General features: G+C 37.6%; 1 protein-coding gene across 1 annotated transcript in view; it reads left to right on the plus strand.

Annotated features, from left to right (window-relative positions):
* CEP170 (centrosomal protein 170) overlaps nt 1-19,739 on the plus strand; it is a 193,791-nt gene that overhangs the window by 149,428 nt on the left and 24,624 nt on the right. Inside the window, exons 13-15 of the mRNA XM_029911038.1 lie at nt 7,430-7,664; nt 15,779-15,926; nt 17,571-17,738. Of these exons, the coding sequence (XP_029766898.1) occupies nt 7,430-7,664; nt 15,779-15,926; nt 17,571-17,738 (551 nt within the window). The remainder of the gene's footprint in view (nt 1-7,429; nt 7,665-15,778; nt 15,927-17,570; nt 17,739-19,739) is intronic.

A 19,739-nucleotide genomic window follows, 5' to 3' on the forward strand; every position in this document is an offset into this window, starting at 1 on the left:
GTATCTGAGGTGCTCAAATGCTGCAGTGATTGGCATAGTACAAAAATGTAGATATACTAGAAACCTCTTTTGCTTGGGTCAGAATTCTAAAAGTTTAGGTCAGCAGCACTGTTCAATGAGGTAAAAACTAGGAAATGTGTTTGTAAGTATGCAAAACTATGAGTGCAGTCTGAGGAAGGCATGGAGCATCAACAAGGTAAATGCAAGGTAATTTAAGATTTGCTTCTAAAAATACAAAAGTGTAATTTAATTAAAAAAATAAGCAAAGTAAGAAGTAACAAGTAGAAAAATATATATACTTCTAAACACAAAAATACTGAATGAAATATTCCAAAACTAAATGGCTTGTGTATTAACCCAAATCTATTTCACTCTCAAGGGCTTCAGGCCTGTCCTAGACCAATTTATGTTACTTATTCCTATGTGAAAAGAGAGGATCTGTATTTACAGGGGCCAGATCTCTTCTTCCTCTCAGATCACTTATTGTCAAAATTGTTGATTCGGCCTCTGTGACATTTCCCCTATTATTTAATATTTACATGAAAAAATATTACAATTAATAGTTTTAAGCCTATAAACCAAGCTGTTTTGGCAAAACCATTGCCATTGCTGATATATAACTTGCATATTTAGTAGTTAGTAACTTCTGTTGTGCTGCTCATCAATATTTATTGCCTTGAGAGGTAAATACTGGTTAAATCACAGGTTAATTTAAGAGAAATCTATTTCTTGAACAATAAAACTTGATGTTCCTTGAAATGTGAAGTCACATGTATTGTTACATTCTGAATGTTGTCTTCAGAAATGCCAGTAATCCTCATGAATTCAAGTGAAACTAAAAAAAAAAAAAAAAAAAAATACCCCAAGCCATCTACCCTAATACTTTAAAAGGGAGATGTAGGTATTTTTCTCAGCATATTATCTGTCTGGGTATTTATATCAGGCACTTTTAGTACTGATGGTTCAACCAGTATCTGAGATTTGTGTGTCCAGTCGACTGACTGTAACATCAGTTAAGGCAAAACAGTTACTTCTGAGGAGCTTGCAATTAATTTACAAGGTTGATTTAATTAACGTTAGCTATCATTATTCCAGACCCTGGTGGTATTCACCCTTGAAGAGGTAAACACTAGAAATTTCTTGTTTTGTCATATGATTGTTTTCTGTTTTCAACAAAAGTATGAGTCAGGAGGAGGGTTTTTTGGTGAAAATATGAACTACAGTGTGCTCACTGACTTCCATATTACTGTTATAGTTCAGTTCCTTTAACAATGGGGAATGCTTTAGTCTGTTACAGCTCTCATTCCTGCAGTGTTCTTGTTGATTTAACTGCATTCCATGGTCAAAACCTACTGCGGTTTTTGTAGAAAATATTTGCAGTTTCAAAGGGAAAAGCTGAAAAGCTTGCCACCTTATGAGCTATCTATCCCAAGCTAACCAAATAGATAAAAAGGGCACATCACCATTGTTTGGAATATTTGCAGTAGAAAGACTACTACTCTTTAAAAAAACAAAACATTATCTTTATAAACACTAACATTTATGGAAAACAAAAGTTTCAGTGTAAAGTGTAAAAAAAAAAAAAAAAGTTAACAAAACAGTCAAAGTCAATATCAGAGAGAAAATATGGTCTAATGAACTCTTCAGGCACTATGTAATATCAATAAGGAATGTACTGCTACTTGGGAGTTAGGAGTTCTGGGTTCCATTTGTGGCTGTTTCACAAACTTACTTTGTGACTTGTGACCATGCTACTACGAGCATGTGTACATTACAGAAATTTGTGTCTGTGTAGCTATACTGGTGTAACAGTCCCTAATGTACACAGACCCCTAGTCACACTGTGCCTCTATTTGCCTCATTCTAAAATGGTGACAATCGTTGCTCATCTCAGCAGGTTGTTAGGATGCTTCGTTCATTATTTTATTAATTTGTAAAGTCATTTAAAGACCATTAGAGGAAAGCGTTATATATAAGGAGCCTTGGAATTATCTTAAGCCACAGTTGCAGAAACTATCTGAATCCTGCATCCCAAGCAAGGGGAAAAATTTGTAGGGAAGGGTTGCAGTGCAGGTTGGATGAGCAAGCATCTCAAACAGGTTATTAAGAGAAAGTTTATAAAGAATGAAAGATGGGATGGACCAGCAAGGAAAGCTACCTCTTGGAGATCAGAAAGTGTAGGGAAAAAGTGAGAACTGCCAAAAGCCAAGCAGAATTGGACCTTTCAAAGGAAATTAAATCCAATAATAAAAGGTTCTATAGCCATACAAATAAAAAGAGAAAACAAGGAAAGAAGAAGTGGGCCCACTAAGTACTGAGGATGAGGTGGAGATTAGAGATAATCTAGGTATGGCCCAACACCTAAACATAAGAACATAAAAACAACCATATTGGGTCAGACCAAAGGTCCATCTAGCCCAGTATCCTGTCTTACGACAGTGGCCAACACCGGGTGCTTCAGAGGGAATGAACAGAACCGGTAATCATCAAGTGATCCATTCCCTGTCACCCATTCCCAGCTTCTTGCAAATAGAGACTAGGGACACCATCCCTGCCCATCCTGGCTAATAACCATTGATGGACCTATCCTCCATGAACGTATCTAGTTTTTTTTTAACCCTTGTATAGTCAAACAAATACTTTACCTCAGGTTTTAATAAGGGTATTGAGGAGCTTAGGGGTAGTGGCAGGGTGGCTAATGGAAATGAGGATATGGAGGTAGAAATTACCACATCTGATGTGGAAGACAATTCTCAGGAAGTTTAGTGAGACCAAACTGGGGGATCCAGATAATCTCCATCCAAAAATATTAAAGAAACTGGCACATGAAATTGCAAGCCCAAGAGGGCGTACCCTACGACTGGAGAATTGCTAAAATGGTACCTATTTTTAAGAAGGGGGGGGGGAGTGATCCAGGAAACTGCATGCAGGCTTGTTAGTTTGACCTCAATTGCATGCAAAGTCTTGGAACAAATTTTGAAAGATGAAGTAGTTAAGGACATAGTGGTAAATGGTAACTGGGTTAAATACAACATGGTTTTATAAAAGGTAGATTGTTCCAGATCAACCTTTTCTCTTTCTTTGAGAAGATAACTGATTTTTTAGACAAAGAAAACACAGTAGATCTAATCTACTGGAGTTCAGTAAGATATTTGATACAGTTCCATATGGGAAATTATTTGTTAAATTGGAGAACATGGGGACTAATATGAGAATTCAAAGATAGATAAGGAACTGGTTAAAGGGGTCATAGTGAAGGTGAACTGTGAGGCTGGTGGGAGGTTACTAATGGGGTTCCTCAGGGACTGGTCTTGAGACCAATTTTATTTAACATTTTCATTAATGGCCTTTGCACAAAAAGTGAGAATATGACAAAATTTGAAGCTGACATAAAGTTGGGAGGTATTGCCAATACAGAGGAGGACTGGAGTATCATTAAGAAGATCTGGATGACCTTGAAAACTGGAGCAATAGAAATGGATGAAATTTAATAGTGTAAAGTGCACTTTGGGACTAACAACAAGAATTTTTGCTATAAAATGGAGGGTTAGTTGGAAGTGACAGAGGTGGAGAAAAACCTGAGTGTATTGGTTGATCACACAAGGGCTGTGAGCTGCCAATGTGAAAAAGATTAATGCAATCCTAGGATGCATCAGGCGAAGTATTTCCAGTAGAGATAGGGAAGTGTTAGTACCATTATACAAGGCACTGGTGAGACCTCATCTGAAATACTGTATTCAGTTCTGGTCTCCCATGTTTAAAATAGATGAATTCAAATGAACACGTCCAGGAAAGGGCTACTAGGATTATCAAAGGAATGGAAAACCTACCTTATGAGAAGAGACTCAGAGCTTGGCTTGTTTAACCTAGCCAAATGAAGGCTGAGGGGAGATATGATTGCTCTCTATACATACATCAGAGGGATAAATATCAGGGAGGGAGAGGAGTTATTTAAGCAGAGCTTTGGAGCTGTGCTCCGACTCCACTCCAGCTCCAGGCCAAAACCTGCAGCTCCACTGCTCCGGAGCTGCTCCACGCTCCAGCTCGGGGCTCCGCTCCAAAGCCCTGTTTTAAGTTAAACACCAATGTTGACAGAAGAACAAATGGATATAAACTGGCCATCAAAAAGTTTAGGTTTGAAATGAGATGAAGGTTTCTAACCATGATAGGAGTGAAGTTCTGGAACAGCTTTCCAAAGGGAGCAGTGAGTGCAAAAAAAACTAACTGGCTTGAAGACTGAGCTTGATAACGTTTATGGAGGGGATGATATGATCAAACTGCCTACAATGTCATGTAGCAGATCTGCAACTGCTAGTAACAAATATCCTCGACAGCTGGTGATGGGACACTACTAGATGGAGAGATCTTTGAGTTACTACAGAGAATTATTTTCCAGGTGTCTGGCTGTTGGGTCTTGTCAAAATACTCAGGGTCCAACTGACTGCCATATTTGTGGTCGGGAAGGAATTTTCTTCTAGGTCAGACTGGCAGAGACCCTGGGGAGTGGGGGGAATTCGCCTTCCTCTGCAGCATGGATTATGGACCCATTTAAATTTGAGGAAATGGTGGATTCTCTGTAACTTGAAGTCTTTAAATCATGATTTTAGGACTTTAGTAACTCAGCCAGAGGTTGTGTGTCTATTACAGGAGTGGGTGGGTGAGGTTGAAGTGTGCAGGAGGTCAGACTAGATAATCACAATGGTCCCTTCTAGCCTTAAAATCTGAGTCTATGAGATTGATGGGGAAAGATGGTGGTCACGAGGGGTGAGCAGCAACAGCAGCAGCAAGGATAGCTGCAAGGGCAGTGTCACATTTTGGAACAGCTGCATGTCACATGATTAGTAGTTGTACTAGTTAGCTGGGCTAAGGGAGGAGAACTCATTGTAAGCCAACAGACAGAGAGAGTGAAAGAAGCAGCAGAGGGTTCAAGTAGAGCAGAAGCAAAGTCTAGGATTACTGGGTTGATCTGGCCCCAAGGGGCTGCACATCCAGAGATCAAAAAGTGTTGTTTTTTTTTAAATCCTATGTCTGTAAAGAGATAGCTAGGTTAATGCAAAACATGCTGAGTTTTGTTAATATATATCATGATTTACATGACTTGTGATATTGTTACTATAACTCCACAATAACTTTTCCCACAATTTACTATGAGAAACCTGTAGGCCAAACAGCAACACAATCTCATTTTGGCCTTGGATCTTTATGATCTTTCCAAACATTAAATAGGCTTTTGGCTCTATCTACCTTTAGTTATAAATGCGATTGGATTTGGATAGCAATTCTCTGTCGAATTTTCAAACTGTTTCAGAATCAATTACTTTTAAAATAATTTATAATTAAGAATATCTGCAACACCTTTTTGCTTTTCTCCAAACCATAGACTGAGGAAGGAAAAGGCTTACACTAAATTTCAGCAATAGATTTTTGTTAAGCAAATGCTACAAATTTGAATGTTTTCATTAAGAATTAACATGATAAAACAATATTTTGTACACAGAGAAATCCCAGCTTCTCCCAGACCCAGATCCTGCTGTTGAAACTTACAGTGGTAGAGTACTAGAAATCATATCTCTTTCTAATATTTCACTATTCATTCAATCTTTAGTTTTTAAATTTGACTACTTATGCTCATTGTACAGTGCTGAGTTATTGAACTAGCTTTAAGAAACACTTCAGAGATATAATTTTTAAGCAAATTTGATGTTTGTTTTGATTTTTTTAAAATAAGAATTGTAACAATGGATTAATTAAAAATACAAACTTATTTTAAAGGACTTTGTTGATAAACTTTGGGCCCAACTCCTAAAATTCTTTTGTCTGCAATCTCACACTTTTTGATGCTTTTTTTGAGGGGAAGGGGGAAAGGAGTACTTTTTCTGCTTATGTTCTGCTTTCCTTGATAAGAACAAGTTAGAATCCCATAAGTTAAGGGGTAGTGGATCAATAGATAGACCTTTTTTCCCCTCTTGCTGATTTTAGAATATTAAAACAGCCAGTAAAATATAATCTACTTGACTTCAATGGGCTTTAAATGTGCTTTGGATTAGGCTTGCAACCATACTTCCTTTTAAATCACCTTAAAAAATCTGTTAATCATATTTCTACTTTTTACAATTAAAAGGATAATGTTTAAATGAAGAAAGGGACTTCAGCTTGTACTCCAGCTTCACACTCTACATATTGTAATCTTTCAGAGCATTATACAAATCTGTTCTCATCTAAAAACTCACATTGCAAATATCTGTATCTATATTCACATCTGATTTATGTTTAATTTGCTATCCTTTTAATAAATAATTCAAGGAAAAATCAATTTTAATTTTCTTGTATTTTTATGTTATTCACATTAAGTACATCTTGCATCTGTGATTTATAAATTACCAAGAACAAGTATATCCATTTGGATATACTGGTTTTCAAAAGTATTGTCAGCACACCTAACCAACCTCAATAAAGGTGTCTACAAATTTTCCAGCTAATTTAATTAAGTTTTTGGGCACCGAACCTAAAGTCAGGTTATTCGAATACTAACAAATTGCATTAAGAATTTTCCTAACATTAATCTTTAGTCCAAGAGAACTGATTTTTAGAGCCAGTGATTAACAAAGAAATAATATTTATGTTGTGAAGCTCTGTGGCATGAGGTTGATTGGGTGTGGCATGTTATAATAATGAACGCTTTATCATCTAAAAAAGTGTGAGGATGGCCATTCTGAAATCTATTTTATAGCCATTAACGACTGATTGTTGAGTAAGATCCTCATGCTCAGTTTCAGTTGTCCACTGCTTCTGTCCATTTTCAGCAATGTGTTTTTTTCAGTATGAGTACAAGTCCTGTCTGCTCTGAAGATGCTGTTGTTGTAGATGTGTCACTGATCTTTGTAACAAGATGCTGAATTACAAAGTGTTATTTTTTCCAACAATAAATGCATAATTTCTTCTATAGGAATTATGTGCTGTCTTTATGTTGGCCCAGGTTGAGAGACCTTGTGCCAGCCTCAACGTTCCCTCATACATCTTTACACTTTCTTGTGTGTCCTGTTTAAAAATCAATACCCTAAATTTAATGGGAGTGGGGGGAATTTGCCCCCCCAAAATAAGTGCAATCAAACACTATAAATGTTAATGAATTGGGCCCTCATTCTGTAACACATGTTGCTTTAGTTATGTAGGAATAATGGCATTTGCATCTTTTTATCAACTCACCATTATACAAAGAGCATCTTTTTCCACATTTTATTAATCAACATTTATTATTTAACACAAATTTAGTATCTTTCTTTTTAAGATGTAGTAAACACTATTGTGAGGTACTTGGGGCTTGATATTGAGCGGTTGTGGTGTTTTGTTGTGGTGTTTCTGAAATAATTTTATTGTTTCTTACAAAAGATACAATAATAATTCTTTTTTAATAATCAAACTAATTTAGTAAATTCAAGATGGAGGCGCTTTCCTACAGATTATGCTTCCACCTCAGAAGATGAGTTTGGATCAAACCGTAATTCCCCTAAACATACCCGTCTACGTACTTCTCCAGCCCTGAAAACCCCTCGATTGCAGAGCTCTGGGACAGCAATGCAAACTAGCAATACGTTCAAGCACAGGATCAAGGAACAGGAGGACTACATTCGCGACTGGACTGCTCATCGAGAAGAAATAGCAAGGTTTGTTTTTAAAAAATGCCTTTAAAATATCAAAGCCTTCTATCTTAACTGGTAGTGCTGAACAAATGAGCTAGTTAAATCACTGGGTGATTCTACATATGCAATATTTCTGCATGGCTAGGTGTACAGAAATCTTGAAGCCTTGTAAAGGAGAGACTATCAAAGTAGTGCTACCAGCAAACCTCTCTTGTGGAGGAAGAACAGTAGTAATGTCTTGTGGTACACATATCCTCTGTATGATCTCCCAGTTGCATTAGTGAGAGTTACAAATGTATTTTGTTAACACTTTGTTCTGCCTCAAGAAATAGTTAGATCTGTTTTATACTGCCTTAAAATCAGCAAGTAATAAAAAAAAAAAATCAGATAAATGCAAAGCTGATTTGGAGGTATATTTTTTTACCATACGAAAGACCATGTTTTCACTTCTAATTTTTAGTTCATCTTGGTTTTTACTCTGCATTGAAGGAAGATTGTCAAATTAAATACTTGTCCAAAAAATCACTTCCATTGTTGCTGGTGCCTGAGATTAATAAAGTGGTTTAAAAAATCTAATGTACTTTCCCCCTTATCGCTATTTGCACTGCACTTCAACAATGAAAAGCATAGTCTGTTACACATTCTACAGTGATGCAATGGCAAGGTTGTGAACATTTCAGATAGACTTTAAATAAACTTAACTTTTTAGGTAAATGTTATTAAAATACTCATTAATATTCAGTTTTGTGAAACTTTTTACAGAACTTAAATTTGAGGCCTAAATGACCTAACAATGTCCTTTTTAAAAACAATTTTTAATACTGTGACATTACAGCTATGAAATATTATATTTTGGTCATATGAAATATTGTTTTCCAATTCCTGGTATTAAAAAATCTATTGTACATTTATCTAGATTATGATACATGTAAATAAGCTACATAAATATTGTAAATAAATCAAGGGACTCTGATCTGATCTTGGAAACTATTAGAATGAAGCTCAAATATGCATTTTCCAGTAAGAACTTTTAAAACTTCACATACCGACCCATGGATTTCTTTCTGAGAATCCATACTAAGATAGGAGCTAAACACATATGAGGGATCTGTGAAACTCAGTTATTCAGACTTAGCATATCTCTTCCTGCTCCTAAACATTGCTGCTGAACCTTCGCTTCCATGGAAGTTTTAGGAGGGAATGATACCTGTACTTTTTTTTTTTTTTTTTTCTTTTGCGCACAGTTGACAGCCTTGCTATTTTGTAAGGGAAGTTCTTGGCTTACATCAGACACTAAGGGTATGATTCTGTTATGGATTCTGTCTACATTGCAATGTGAGCCCAGGGTTAGTGGGACTCAAGTCAAGTGACTCATGTTAGGGAACCCTGGGCTTGAGCTTCTGCATTGTATTTTAACCCTGTGTTTAGACTTTTCTAACCCATGCTCAAATGTAGGGCTCTAGCGCCCTCACTGCAGTGCGCAGACCCAAGTCAAAGTAGCCATATCCCAGAGTCTCTTGTGCCCCCACATCCCAGAGTCACCTGCCCCCAAATGTAGTCACTCTAGCCCTACGACCTAAGTGCACTGTGGGAAAATTTTACTGGCTGCCCTACATGTTATCAGGAAGCAGCTCACTTTGCATAAGACTTGTTTGGTTCGCTCTCCATTGAAAACCCAGGAGGCTCTCTGATAGTGTGCTTGCAGATCCGTAATAGAACAGAATAGGCTAACGCTGACCTGAGCTGCTGCCATTCACAAAGCGGTGGGGCAGGAGGTGTGGCTTCCCTTTTCAGTAGAGTGGATTGCAGATTGTTGGGGTAGAGAGGACTAAGGAAATTGTCCCATCGAATTGTGGGATACTTTCTGCTGACTCCCGAGACAAGCATGGCTGTGTCTACATTGCAGAGCAATAGGGCTCACACCCTGGGTCCTGGCTTAACTCAAGCTTGGACCCTCCAGCCCTGCAGGGTCATGGGACCCTGGGTCTGAGCCCTGGATTAGCACAATTGCAGTGTAGATGCAAGTGGGGGGTTAGGCTTGGGGCCGGGCTCAAGCATGGGCTTACCTTGCAGTGGAGACATACCCTGAGAGCACAAGAGAGAGAGGCTCCCAGCTTTATGCTGTGTAGTTGTAGTCATGTCGGTCCCAGGATATTAGAGAGACAAGGTGAGTGAGGTAATATCTTTTATTGGACCAACTTCTGTTGGTGAGAGACAAAGCTTTTCCCACTGGAGACAGAAGCTTTCCTGACTTTTTCTAGCAAATCTCTACCGACTGTTTGCAAGCTGTGATTTTTGAAAGACTTTATCATTTGGAAAAATTTGCATGGATTTTCATAGGGACAGCTAAAAGCACATCCATAACACAAAGGCCCAACCTCTGCTAAATTTCAAGCAGAGGGGTTTCAGAGCCTCTCAAAGAAAAGGTCGCCAGAATTTTTTGATATAGGTAAAACAGTGTATTTTTCTCTAGCCTTGTTCTCAGAAATGGCCAGCCATTTTGGCATAACCATTTCAGAAATGTTTAGCCTGCGGCATATACCCAGCATGGAAAATTTTATCCCAAACACTTAACATCTGATAAAGTTATAAGCATCAGAAAATAGGCTCTTCTAATAGGACAAATCTTAGTAATAGGCAGTACTGCTAGCCCCACCTCTGACCCATTTTTTTACCCTAACATAGCATATGAATATGCTAAATCAGTTTTTTAAAGGTTAATGCTAAAAATGACATTAATATAATAGAATCATAGAATATTAGTGTTGGAAGAGACCTCAGGAGGTCATCTAGTCCAATCCCCTGCTCAAAGCAGGACCAACACCAACTAAATCATCCCAGCCAAGGCTTTGTCAAGCCGGGCTTTAAAACCTCTAAGGATGGAGATTCCACCACCTCCCTAGATAACCCATTTCAGTGCTTCACCACCCTCCTTGTGAAATACTGTCTCGTAATATCCAACTTAAACCTCCCCCACTGCAACTTGAGACCATTGCTTCTTGTTCTGTCATCTGCCGCCACTCAGAACAGCCTAGCTCCATCCTCTTTGGAACCCCCCTTCAGGTAGTTGAAGGCTGCTATCAAATCCCCCCCTCACTCTTCTGCAGACTAAATCCCAGTTCCCTCAGCCTCTCCTCATAAGTCATGTGCCCCAGCCACCTAATCATTTTCGTTGCCCTCCGCTGGACTCTCTCCAATTTGTCCACATCCCTTTGGTAGTGGGGGGACCAAAACTGGACACAATACTCCAGGTGTGGCCTCACCAGTGTCGAATAGAGGGGAATAATCACTTCCCTCAATCTGCTGGCAATGCTCCTACTAATACAGCCCAATATGCCGTTGGCCTTCTTGGCAACGAGGGCACACTGCTGACTCATAACCAGCTTCTCGTCCACTGTAATCCCCAGGTCCTTTTCTGCAGAACTGCTACTTAGCCAGTCGGTCCCTAGCCTGTAGCAGTGCATGGGATTCTTTCTTCCTAAGTGCAGGACTCTGCACTTGTCCTCGTTGAACCTCATCGGATTTCTTTTGGCCCAATCCTCCAATTTGTCTAGGTCACTCTGGACCCTGTCCCTACCCTCCAGCGTAGTGTCATCTGCGAACTTGTTGCGGGTGCAATTAATCCCATTATCCAGATCATTAATAAAGATGTTGAACAAAACCGACCCCTGGGGACACTCCGCTTGATACCAGCTGCCAACTAGACATCGAGCTATTCATCCAATCCATACTTTTTTAACTTGCTGGCAAGAATACTGTGGGAGCTTTCCCCATATCCACAGAGCCAGTTATCTCATCATAGAAGGCAATCGGTTGGTCAGGCATGACTTGTCCTTGGTGAATCCATGTTGACTGTTCCTGATCACCTTCCTCTCCTCCAAATAAAACTTTACTTTTTTCGAATTTAGATTCACAGCCATAGCATTGGGATAATGTATCTTTTTTTTTTTTTTTTTTTAGTTGTTGTTTTTTAATTCTTATGGATGTTTACTGCACGTAGTCAATAGAAATCTAGTGCAGTTGTTTTCAGCTTGTGGTCCACGGATCCCTGGGGGTCTGCAGACTATTTCTAAGTGGTCCGCAAAAGGTGACTATTAAAATAAAGTTTCAGATCCCAGAAAAGGCATTCCATTCTTCTGATCAAGCAAAAGTATGTGAATATCCCCACCGACAGGTCAAAACCCAGAAATGTTGTCGTTACCATAGAAGCCCACAGTTTAGCACCCTTTCTCTTGCTGTGTCAAATGCTGTGCCGAGCATGTGCAACATTTATAGTTGAATTCTGTTCAGTCAGTTTTCAGTCTAAGACTTCTATTGTAGGGCATCCACAGATTGAATTTCCAAAGAAGTACACACTTCCATTTGAAATTTTTTTAGGGGTTCACAAATGAAAAAAGGTTGAAAACCATTGGTCTAGTGTATATATTGGCATTATGAAAATATCCATGGGGCAGAAGGGATAATGGAGTAATTTTTGTGAGATTTCTTAAGCACTACATATGCGATTTCATTTTTCTTTTTCCACCCCGATCCAACCCTCCCATACTAATTTACATCTCCCTAATCAGAATTTAAAGTTACGGTGTTTGTAAAAAGCTTTCTCAAGTTAGTAAGAAAACAGATTTTGGATGACCTGATGCCTATTTTTGTCTGATCTTATTAAGATCTGTTATTCAGTCTTTGACTAGTTACTCTGCTTAGGAAGCTGCAATTATAAGTATTTGATAAAGCAGTTAAATGCACAATTGAATTAGGAAAACAGATGGTAGCAACATCTACTTTCACAAGATTAATTTACTGGTATGAAAGTAATTTGGATAAAAAGACTGCCATGCTTTGTCCTTTTCACGCAAATTTGTGTTGGAACTATTTTCAGTTGTTAGTTTTAAGTAACTAGTTTAGTTGAAATTTGAGAGAGCTGATTAAAAATAGAACACTTTCCCAAATTCTGTAAAAATTCTGATAACTCTGCTAGCACACACAATTCCGATAATAAACGGATTCCATGTATCTTGTATCTGGTAGGATGTCAAATACTGAAAGAATTAGGTCAAATGTTTAATGTTAGAGATTATTAAAGGATGAAATAAGGGAAATGACATGTTCTCCAAAATGCTAGATTATTCAAAGGAAAATTTTGGTTGCGGGCTTTTCCAGAGTAAAGAGACTCCGTTATGTGAAATTGATCAATTTTTTAAAGTAATTGCTCCATTATTCTGTTCTATTTCTGTTTAATAGTCAGGACAGATGATTGCAGCCCTTCTGTTCGTTATTATAATAACAACTTGATAGCACCTTTCATCTCAGGATTTCAAAGCACTGTTTTAGAAAAGTCATTGATTTAACTGAGGCAGCATAGTATAGTAGACTAAACATGAAATCTTTCAACAGGAATCTAGCATCTAAACACTATTATGGTGGATGCATTAGAAATCCATGGAGATAGTTCCTAATTTAGTGTGTTTCTTCCACCTGTCATAAATAATCCTTCAGTAAGGATGATGAGTTTTAGTCTCCCCCCTTTCGTGGTGTAATTCAGGACCTATATATTTGTGCAGTCCTCTTCTCTAATAATAGTGGCTGCAGAATTTTTTGGCAACTTTTCTCATGAAGATAAGCAGCCAAGAACAATGCCATCTGAAAACAATCCTAAAAGGAAGGTGGCATGGAAAAGTTGACATTACACCTTGCTTTTTGTAATGTGTTTTGTTTAGTGCTCTAAACTTTTTCTTTCCAGATAGAAAGAATCGAAAATCTGAGCATTTTTGAGAATATAGCAATACAGCAACTCAGTTATTTAAAAAGAAAAATGTTGTGTGTGTGTCACATTTCATCTGCTGTAATGAAAACTGCCTTCTACTGATTAGGGAATAAATTCCCTACTTCTCTTGCTCATGAAGCCCTGCGTACTTAGCCTGATTACATTTCTTTTAATTGAAAAAGTCAATTATAAGTAGAATAATGCACAAGATGGTTTGCAATTGTTGTGACAGAACCAAGTTACTTGGATTTTTGAGGCACTTAGCCTTTGACCTTGGAGCTGTCTGAGAACCCAAAGCATGTAGTATCTCACAGTAATTGCACACTCCATCATCTGAAGGTCTCTTTTTATAACAATAACTACAGTGAATAAATTTTGTATGTTTTAAATTCAAACTCTGCTGAGATTTGTTTCCCTGCTGTTTTGTTCACAATGTAGAAGGAAATTTGTTGTGAAATTAAGCGCAGGTTCAAGCCTGAAAAAGGAACTATGTAGTATACCAGGTGGCATGATTTTTGTGAGGTTGGGAATATGAAACCTAATGAACTTACTGCACTGAATAACCAAAATGGTGTTGCAGAAGTTAATAGACTAGTGTTTTGTCCTTCTAGCGAAGAAGTCTCCAACTTCAGCTTCACTTCCCCCAGTTTCATTAATTGACAGCAAAATGCAAAGAAGCGGATTTTTTATACCAAGTCACAATTACAATTCCGGTGAAACTATGTTGCAGCTGCACTGGTATTTGTGACCTTATTGACTGCTTGAGAAATTAATAATTTGTTACTTGCTGTGAAGTAGCATCCACTTTGGAATTGCCTAACTTCACCATGAATCCTGCAAGATCATTTGCCTTCATTTTCATATGGCTTCTGACGCTGTACCATTACGGCTGTCTGGCAAGAATTCACTTGAGATTTTAGCAGTTTGTTGGATTTTGGGATGTTTCTGTGGAGAAGTAGGACTTCTATTTTCTAGTGGCCTTACTTTTGTGGTAGCTGTCCCCTGGAGAATTTGCTGAATAATAGCAGTTTTATTTTCTACCTTTAAAAAACATGTTTTTACATATTTATATGAACTGTAAAACTAAAAATAAATGTGAGTTAATCCCAGAAATATGTGCTGAATGCTCATAGTAACTAAACTGTGGTAAGCATCTGGTAAGTGAATGTTTTTCACTTTTCAACACTGTTAACATTTATTTACATGCAAAAAATTCAGCATATTTCTTGGATTAACTTAATTTTTGCTTTAGCTTTACACTTCTGCGTAAATACAGTAAATGATAACATGAGATATGAGTGTTTAAGAATATTTTCAGCAGGGTATCTCTCACATTGTATCCATTTTCTGTTCATTCATGCAACCTGTAAAATTACATTGTTCCTTGGAATTGTGCTTGTCAATGGTGAACTCTCTAATATGATGTTGCAATATTGCGATTTGACTGGAAATGTGTTAATTATGTTTGCCATTCTATTGTAACTACTGATATCAATGCTAAATTCTCTACCTCTAGATCAGTGGTGTCCCATCATTTCGTCCTTAGGGACAAACATATTTCAAAAAAGTTAGTGGTCCTCTATCAATATTTAGGGGCAGATTCTCTGCCCTGTTCATTTCCTGGCAAAGGGAATGAGAATCCCTGGTGGACATAGAGCCAGCATAGCTGATTTTTATTCATCATTCCTCTCAGCCACTGGAAAGGAAGGGGATTAACTGAAGTGCACAGAACAACTATCCCAACCTGGCTTCCTAAGAGGACTGCTGAAAGCTGGCACAAGTTCCTACTCTAATCTGGGCTGGCTCATAGAATCAGAGAGCCATAATTGATGGTTTTCTTTCAGCTTTTCCCCTTTCCCTGTCTTATGGACTGCTCTTGCTCTGTTGGGGAGGGGAGCAATCCTTTGAGAGGAGTGCCATTAGGCTCCTCAGGCTCCTATCATGTGCTCCCACAATCTAGCAGGTAAGCAGGCAATGGAGCAGCCAGAGCTATTCTCTCCCCTGCTCCTTGTGATGCAGCAGATGTCCAGTGGAAGAGCAGCTACAGCAGAGAAAAGACAACAGCTGTTCAAAGCACTCCCATCACACAGTAGAACTGCTCTTGGGGCTGCAGGTGAAGCAAGGGGAGACGTTTTGGGAAACAGTGTGCCCTTCTGCCTCCTTGTAGCAAGGAGCTTGATTTAAAAACTTCACTTTAAAAATTGCAGTGCACAGCTTAGCAAACATATTTTCACTTCATAATCAATTACATATTTTCTTCTTAGCATGGCTTCACCCAAGAGCCACAACTTAGAACCTCAAGGATACAGGTTGGACACTGCTGCTCTAGGTATATGGTATTGGGAGAATGTAATGTTGTCTTTAAAATTATTACCAGGATCAGTCAAGACCTGGCTCTCATCGCACGGGAAATCAACGATGTAGCAGGAGAGATAGATTCAGTGACTTCATCAGGCACTGCTCCGAGTACCACAGTAAGCACTGCTGCCACCACCCCTGGCTCTGCCATAGACACTAGAGAAGAGGTAGGAGATCTTCATGGAGAAATGCATAAGGTTCTTTCTTTTCTTTATTTCTTTTGCTTTTAGCCTTTTGCATAGCTTTTTTAGTTATTCCCACCCAGCCTGTTTGCATGAATCTCAGCATTCTCTTCTTTTGATTTAAGATTCCTTAATCTTTTAACAAAAATCAGTAAGCACAAAATCAGTCTATGAACACAGATCATTAAAGTGGTCACCCAAACTGTTCATATTGTGTGTCTGTTTTCACTATTTAAACACAAGACATTGTGCTTTTCACTTTTTACTTGTCCACAGTCTTAGATGCCAGTGAATAGTATGAGTACTTTTAAAGATTTTAGTGTGTATACACAAATATATGGTGTGTGCACTATATACATATAGTATAGCTATTACAGATAGAAAAGTCCTTGTATTCGCAGAAGATATAGACTTTTTCCTGTTAGCATTTAAATATGTAAGTAGCATGGCTTAACAATAATTTTAGCTCTCCATCCACAATCTATTATTAAAAAAATAGCTTGAATTAGGTTTGCCTTGTGCTGCAATTTAATTTTTCTCTTCTTGGACTTTCTCTAGAGTGCTGTGTATTAAATTGTACTAACTAACTTGTTTTAGTCATCATCACAGGTCTAATGCTGGTAAATATGTTAAAGATGACATAAAAATCACTCACCTGCTACCATATTACCATTCACATAGTTTTTTGTAAATGTTTACTTTTGGTTTTGTTCTTTCTTGTCTTGTTCCCCTCAAAATATGTCTAATTGGTTTTTGTGTATGTAAGGTTTGGTTACACATTAATCGACTGTGTTCATTCTGAGACTGTCCTTTTTTCGTGAAAAAGGATATAAACAATGGCAAGAAACATGCCTTGCGTGTGCAGTGTAATTGACTAAACCCATTTAATTGTTATAATTGTCTCTTAGAACCCCAACTAAACTTCAGCATAACATAAATATGCATTTACTCAGATACATTTAAATCATGTCTTACATTTCACTGAATAAGTATGCTTCCCTTTTCCTTTTTTGTTTAGTATTATTAAATTGTACAGTAAATATATAATATAATACTGTAGGTGGCAGTATCTCATTGAAGTAGATGTAGACTCTGTAACATTGTGACTAATCTGTCTGAAAAGGACTAAAATACTCAGTAACTTGCAAAAAAAACTTCCTTTTCATTAGTTTCATAGAAATCTGCCATTAAATGTAATTTGTGAAGAGAACGGAGTACCTTTTGTGAAGAGAAAAACAGTTACTCTAATCACTTACAGTCAGCATTGGTAAAAGTATGAGTAAAAGGTTTACCATTGCCAGTTTAAGTGACTGGAATTTCATTTTTTTATGCTCACTACATGATATCTATATATAGGAGAAATCCTTTCCATCTGGCAATCTAATTTTATAGCCATGAATTTCTGGTTTTGGAAAATAGCCATCTGTTTACTAGACACACTATCCTATAATACACATACAACTTATAATATATAGGAAAACAGAATATTTGATTTTATCACGGAAATCTACTTTAGAGGAAAAAAATTCAGTCTCATCTTGAAGCCCTTGTACTGTATGTATCCAGAAGGTTTCATAAACTGCCTATTTTTCATTAAATGTGTTTTTTTTTTTTTTTTTGCTCTTTCAGCTGGTTGACCGTGTATTTGATGAAAGTCTGAACTTCAGAAAGATTCCTCCATTAGTGCATGCCAAACCACCAGAGGGGAACAGTCGGTCCAATGATGCTAGGCCTCAGTTAACAGATGCTCTTGATCCTCCAACAATTACACGGAGGAGAACGTGGAGCAGAGATGAGGCAAGTATGCACCCGTGTTCCTGTGTAGTAATATGCTTACTCTAGCCCTCCAAAATGTCATCACTTTTTACCATTGCAGGCACAAAATTTACTTGCCCACCTACTTCCATATGGTTGCAATAATGGGGAAAAAAAACAGTGATATATTACTTTATTGCCTAGAAAGAGATAGAGAGCATGTTGTGTGTGTCCTGGGTAGGCTATTAAAATTTTTCAATACTGTATTTATTTGGAAAGAATAATAATTAGAACATGAACACAATAACAAATTTTAAACTCAAATCAGTCATTCATTTTTTTAAGGAAATCACACTAGCTTTGTTGTAATGGCACCGATCTATTTTATAGGTACAACCAGGAAGCTTGAACTGTGAATTGTGTGTGATTTCACTGTCATCTCAGGCAGAGAATGTATGTAGTGGGACTCATAATGTCTGCTGTTGTCAGAGTGCTTAAAAAAGACATAATAAACAATCAGCATTGATTTCAGTGCCATTTCAGAGATCAGCTTGGTAGATAAGAAAGGGGAGATTATTTAATTAATGAAAATTGGTTATGAAATATCATAAACTTAACCTACTCCTAGCCTAATTTTAAAATATGTACAGAGAAATGCAGTTTCATATAATATGTGCATATAGACTTATTTATTTTCATAATTACGTTTTACAGAATCAGACACAGACATTATCTCTTTCTTTCTCTTGTAGCTTACGTAAATTGCTCCACCCTATTTAAAAAAAAAAAAGTTGGCAAATTCTGCTTGCTGGCTGACATACTGTAGGATTCTGTTGTATACTCAAGTGCACATGATTGACGTGCTAATCTGATTTGTCATGGGAAGCCCAAAGCTGTTCTTGCTCCACAATGAACAAGGAGATGCTTTTCTCACATAAAAATTTATATTTTAACATTCCTATGAATCCACTCTGCATAATTTTAAATTGGCATTTCCTTCAGAAGTGTTTGTCCTGTTACTAAAAATCATCTTCATCTTTAAGTCTCTGTTCATGGGTTCCCACAATAATATGAACACATGCTGAACTGAAAGGACATAAGATCTTGTGATCCTACCCCACTGTTCCTGTTTTTCCTATCTGCCCATTGGATTCAGGAGCCATATCTCAATTTTGACTGTGTTTTTACAGTTGAGTGAATTTGTTGTTAATTTGTTTGTTCTATTTGCATTTAAGTGCTTCCTTGTGGGTTCCCTCTTGTTGCGTGCATAGCCTCTTAATGAAATGACACTGTCTTCCAATGTCTCTCTAGTCCTAACATCCTCCCTGCTAGTTCCTATCTGGCCTTTCTTTTCTAGACTGAATTGCCTTTGTTTAGACATATGTGGTTTGGCATCTTCCTGGAAGGGGCTTCAGTGAGGAACCATCGTACTCCTATATCCCTCTTTCTCAAGAATCTTCATAACATTATATTCTTTCACTGGATCAGTATGAGAATTGGACCTTGAGATCTTTATATCTACTTTCTTAGAGGATGTGCTTTTCTCACATAGGTCTTTCCATAAGGATGTTGTTGAAATGATCTGGAAAAAGGGGTAAACAGTGAAGTGGCAAAATTTGCAGATGATACAAAACTACTCAAGATAGTTAAGTCCCGGGCAGACCGCCAAGAGCTACAAAAGGATCTCTCAAAACTGGGTGACTGGGCAACAAAATCATATAAAATGATGGGGTCTAAACTAGTAGTTACCACTCAAGAAAGATCTTGGAGTCATTGTGAATAGTTCTCTGAAAACATGCACTCAATGTGCAGCAGTCAAAAAAGCTAACAGAATGTTGGGAATCATTAAGAAAGGGATAGATAATTAGACAGAAAATACCATATTACCTCTATATAAATCCATGGTACGCCCACATCTTGAATACTGTGTGTAGATGTGTTCACCCCATCTCAAAAAAGATATATTGGAATTGGAAAAGGTTCAGAAAAGGGCAACAAAAATTAAGGGTATGAGGAGACATTAATAAGACAGACTTTTCAGCT

Source organism: Terrapene carolina, unplaced genomic scaffold, assembly GCF_002925995.2.
Source record: "Terrapene carolina triunguis isolate 2854851 unplaced genomic scaffold, T_m_triunguis-2.0 Scaffold85, whole genome shotgun sequence".
Taxonomy (NCBI): domain Eukaryota; kingdom Metazoa; phylum Chordata; order Testudines; family Emydidae; genus Terrapene; species Terrapene triunguis.